This window comes from Camelina sativa, chromosome 9, assembly GCF_030686135.1.
Source record: "Camelina sativa cultivar CO46 ecotype springtype chromosome 9, ASM3068613v1".
In the NCBI taxonomy this organism is placed as follows: Eukaryota; Viridiplantae; Streptophyta; class Magnoliopsida; order Brassicales; family Brassicaceae; genus Camelina; species Camelina sativa.
This window is the reverse complement of record NC_141888.1, coordinates 21,001,729-21,006,397: the sequence shown is the minus strand read 5'-3', so window position 1 is coordinate 21,006,397 and position 4,669 is coordinate 21,001,729. Positions and strand designations below refer to the sequence as shown.

At 41.3% G+C, this 4,669-nt stretch overlaps 1 protein-coding gene across 1 annotated transcript; it reads left to right on the top strand.

Annotated features, from left to right (window-relative positions):
- The first annotated feature begins 2,216 nt into the window (after positions 1-2,216).
- On the top strand, positions 2,217-3,156 carry LOC147938413 (uncharacterized). The gene is made up of 2 exons (XM_087465625.1): positions 2,217-2,451; positions 2,612-3,156. The coding sequence occupies exons 1-2, from the start codon at positions 2,217-2,219 to the stop codon at positions 3,154-3,156; spliced, it is 780 nt and encodes a 259-aa protein (XP_087321751.1).
- The last annotated feature ends 1,513 nt before the right edge of the window (positions 3,157-4,669 follow it).

Below are 4,669 nucleotides of genomic sequence, written 5' to 3'. Positions count from 1 at the left end.
GGAAACCCTCGGGCAGGACTGGGAAGCTAGGTCAAAGGGGTTTCCATATACAAACCCCTCCTCTTCTTCCTCGAAAATGAGCACGCCGCAGACCCTCAAAACAGAGAGCGAGAGCTTCTGAGAGAGAACTGAGCGACTCAAAACACTTTTCACTTTTGTTAGGATTTATTTCATATCTTTTATCATTTCTTTAGATTTCTACATTGTACTCTTACTTCTCTACCCTATCGTTTAATACAATGCAATTTTCGTTCATATATGCTTTTATGTTTCTTGCAATGATTTCCGAGTAGTGTAGTAAAGTTTCTAGGATGGGATAGATTCTTTTATGTTCTTGATCGGTTAGGATGTCTTAGATTGATTGTTTTTGATTTATAAAATTCCCTTCTAGATTGGTGATCTTAATTCTGTCAACAAACCGAGAGGGTGAGATTAGATCTAGGGTGTTTTACCACCGAGAGGTTGTAGATGAAATGCTTGAATCAACCAATGTTAGAGGTTTACTCACTTAGCCTAAGAGATTAGATGAGTAAGGGGTTTACTGACAATAATGAATTGGTTCTTATTGCCTGCTTGGTCATGTTTCTCCAACGAGAGTTGGGTAGGGGAGTGATCAAGGTTGATTGTTTCTATCACGAGAGTGTTTTAACAAGATTTTAGAGATTCATTGTCTAGGGAATATTTTCTTGAGGCATGTAAGACATCTGTATTGGTTAGGAACACTGAGGAGTCGATTACCCCATCCTTAGAAGCTTTTGTATCTTAATTGGTTGCATTTTCATTCATCACTCGATCCCTTACCCAAACAGGTACACGATCACCTGCTTCGAGTAACCCCTCGAGTTGTTCATACTTCATTTGTTAACTCGATCACCCCACTCGATCCTGTACTCGAACGCTTGCATCGAGTGCTTAGGTTGTGTGGTTCTTTGTTTATATTCTTTCTTTTATCATCTTAGGATTGTTAGACAAAACCCCTTTATTGCTTGGCTTGACTTGCATTGTTCTGATTGCATCCTTCCTTCTAGCATAAACAACCATTTGGATTGATAACCCTTTGTACTACAATTGCATAGGGAATTGATACCCTGGGTGAAAATCCGCTTATAAGTATTCAGTGTTCTTCCAGATTTCAATTCATCCTGATGACCAATAGAAGACCACCTTCACTTGTCCCTATGGTACTTTTGCTTATCGCAGAATGCCTTTTGGTCTCTGTAATGCTCCTGCGACATTTCAGAGATGCATGATATCTATCTTCACTGACATGATTGAAGATTCTATGGAGGTATTCATGGATGATTTTTCAGTTTATGGATCTTCATTCAAGAGCTGTTTGGATAATCTCTTTAAGGTACTAGCAAGGTGTGAAGAAAAGCATTTGGTGCTTAATTGGGAGAAATGTCATTTTATGGTTAGAGATGGCATAGTACTTGGTCACCATGTTTCAGAAGATGGAATAGAGGTTGACCGCGCTAAGATAGAAGTGATGACAGGTCTTCAATTACCAGAGAATGCTACATTAAAGTATTTGATGCAAAAGAAGGATGCTAAGCCTAGACTTTTGAGATGAATTCTTCTTCTACAAGAGTTTGACATTAAAGTGAGGAATAAGAAGGGAGTAGAGAATGGTGTTGTTGATCATTTGTCCAGGATTAGAATTGATGATGATGTCCCAGTACATGACTATTTACCTGAAGAGCATGTTTATTTTGTGGATACAGGGCTTCAGACTGATGAATCGAAGTGTTTGTCTTCAGATGCAGAGGGCGTCGATCGGCGCTATACTAGCATCGATCAACACCCATGTTTTCCCGAAACAGATTGGTCAAATGAAGGAGATTTAGCTGTTGTGGCTAGCTCCAACCAACCCTGGTATGCTGATATAGCCAATTATCTTGCTGCAGTGGTAGAACCAGACAAATTCACAGGTTATCATAAGAAGAGGTTCCTGAGAGAGATTAGGAGATACCATTGGGATGAGCCTTATTTGTATAAACATTGCAGTGATGGAGTTTATAGAAGATGTTTAGCTGAGACTGAAGTTCCTGACGTTTTGTTTTACTGTCATGGATCCGACTATGCCGGACATTTTGCTACATTCAAGATAGTGTCCAAGGTTCTCCAAGCAGAGTTTTGGTGGGTAACAATGTTTAAAGACGCTCATGATTTTGTCTCCAGATCAGCGGAAAGGTCAGATTAGTAAGAGGCATGAGATGCCACAAAATTTCATCCTTGAGGTTGAAGTTTTTGATTGCTGGGGCATTGATTTTATGGGTCCATTTCCATCCTCTTACAAGAACCAATACATCTTAGTGGCTGTTGATTATGTCTCCAAGTGGGTTGAAGCAATTGCAAGTTCGAAGAATGATTCTGTTGTGGTTATTAAGCTGTTTAAGACCATTATCTTTCCTCAGTTTGGAGTGCCTAGAATTGTCATCAGTGATGGAGGTAAGCACTTTATTAATAAAGTGTTTGGGAAGCTGCTTAAGAAGTAAGGGGTACAACATAGAGTAGCTAGCTAGTCCATATCATCCTCAGACTAGTGGACAAGTTGAGGTTTCCAACAGGCAGATTAATGAGATTCTTGAGAATACATTGGGTGTTACAGGGAATGATTGGGCTATGAAGCTTGATGATGCACTTTGGGCCTATAGAACTGCTTATAAAACACCACTTGGCACTACTCCTTTCCATCTGCTTTATGGGAAAGCATGTCATCTTCCAGTGGAGTTAGAGCACAAAGCAGCCTCGGCAGTTAAGTTGATGAATTTTGATGCCAAGATAGCTTCAGAGAGGATGTTGGTACAGTTGAATGAGTTGGATAAATTGTGTTTTCATGCATTTGAGAATTCCAAGTTGTACACGGAGAGAACCAAGGCTTATCATGATAAGAAGATCATCTCCAGACATTTTGAGCCTAATGACCAGGTACTCCTTTATAACTCCCGGTTGAAGCTATTTCCAGGAAAGCTGTATTCTTGTTGGTCCGGTCCCTCTACTGTTCAAGATGTTAGACCATATGGAGCTATAGTGCTGTTAAACTCCAAAGGGGAGAAATTCACTATTAATGGTCAAAAGGTGAAACACTATTGGGCAAAAGCTGAGATATCAGACGGACACATTGTGAGTTTGGATGATGCACTCTCTGCCTAATCCGCTGCCAAGTCAAGCTAATGACTTAAAACTAGCGCTGAGTGGGAGGCAACCAACTGGTAGGAATTAATTATTTTCAATTTTCTTATTTTTAGGATTACTAACTTGTTAACTTTTGGTTTTGAGTTTCAATTATTTCAGAATAAAAAAAGGAAGAGTTTCGGAAATCATTTATCAGAGATGAGCATCGACCGACACCACCTGGGTGTCAGTCGAATCCAGTATTGGATCGCAAATGAGAAAACGGGCCATTGGTGTTTTAAAAATTTATGGGTTTTGTCTACTGGGCCTTAAAATCCGAAGTGGGCCAGCTCAATTTGAAGAAGCGTCGACTGACACTTATTAGTGGTGTCGGTCGACACCGTTAAAACCGAGGGCTTTGCCATTAAACCCCGAGTCGTCTTCTTTGTTTCACAAACTCGAACCAGAGCTTCAAATTCTCACAACTCTCTCGATTCTGATCAGTTTTGAGTGATTCCAAGCCCTAATCCACTCAATTTTCTCTCCTCTATCCGGATCCAATGTCAATTTCGTGTTTTGGAGCAATGGGACCGAAGAAGAAGCCCAGAACGATCGATGGCGAAGCTTCCTCCTCTCACCAATCTGACCGCCGTCCGCCACCACGAGCTCCGGCGAGACCTGCCACCACTCTACCAGACCTCTCTCTTCCATCCCCCATAGAATCTCGGTTCCCATGGCCAAAAGAGAAGAATCAACTAATTCCAACAGAAAAAGTATGGGATGCTAAACCTATGGTTGAACTTGGAAAGCCTGAATTCATCAACAGACCACTGGGTGTTTGGGGAGAGTATAAGACAGTACTCTACAATGCTTGGTTGAAAGTTGAAATTTAGCCTAGAAGGTTTGTTGATCCTGATCTTATTCGTAGGATGGGAATTTATGTTGAGATTTTAGGACTGATAGATAAGATGTGCTTGGGAACTATATGTACTAGGCAGTATGATCTTTACCTGGATTTAGTGCAGCAGTTTATGGCTTATGTTAGGGTTACTTATCGAAATGAGCAGGCACCAGAAACATTTGGGGGTGGGATGCATTTCTTCATTAATGGAGTGCCCTATTGTAATGACCCTCACCAAGAGTAGAAATTTTAAACAAAAAGGTCGAGGAAATGGGACGGAAAAGACCTAAGAAAGAAGAAGAAGGGAAATAAAGGTGAATGGCCCAAGGAAGTCCGGAGAAATATTTGTGAGTCGGAGAATGGCCAAGACAAGACCGAAGCACCGAACGCACGGTCGAGACCCTAAAAATTTACCAAGACAAGTGGTCGAGAAAATTGGTCGAGAAGACTTGTCGAGAGAGTCGAGAAAACTCGTCGAGGAAATCCGTCGAGAAGATCTGAGAAAATTGTCGAGACTCGAGGGAGTTGCCGAGTACTCGAGAAAATTGTCGAGACTCGAGGGAGATGCCGAGTACCCGAGAAAATTGTCGAGAGCTCGAGGGAATCTGCCGATGACTCGAGAAAGTGTCGAGCTATCCGAGACTTATAGTC

Coding starts and splice junctions, on each gene's coding strand:
- LOC147938413 (XM_087465625.1), top strand. CDS start 2,217: ATGCCACAAAATTTCATCCTTGAGGTTGAAGTTTTTGATTGCTGGGGC. Junction 2,452..2,611: donor AATTGTCATCAGTGATGGAG/GTAAGCACTTTA, acceptor TGGGTGTTACAG/GGAATGATTGGGCTATGAAG.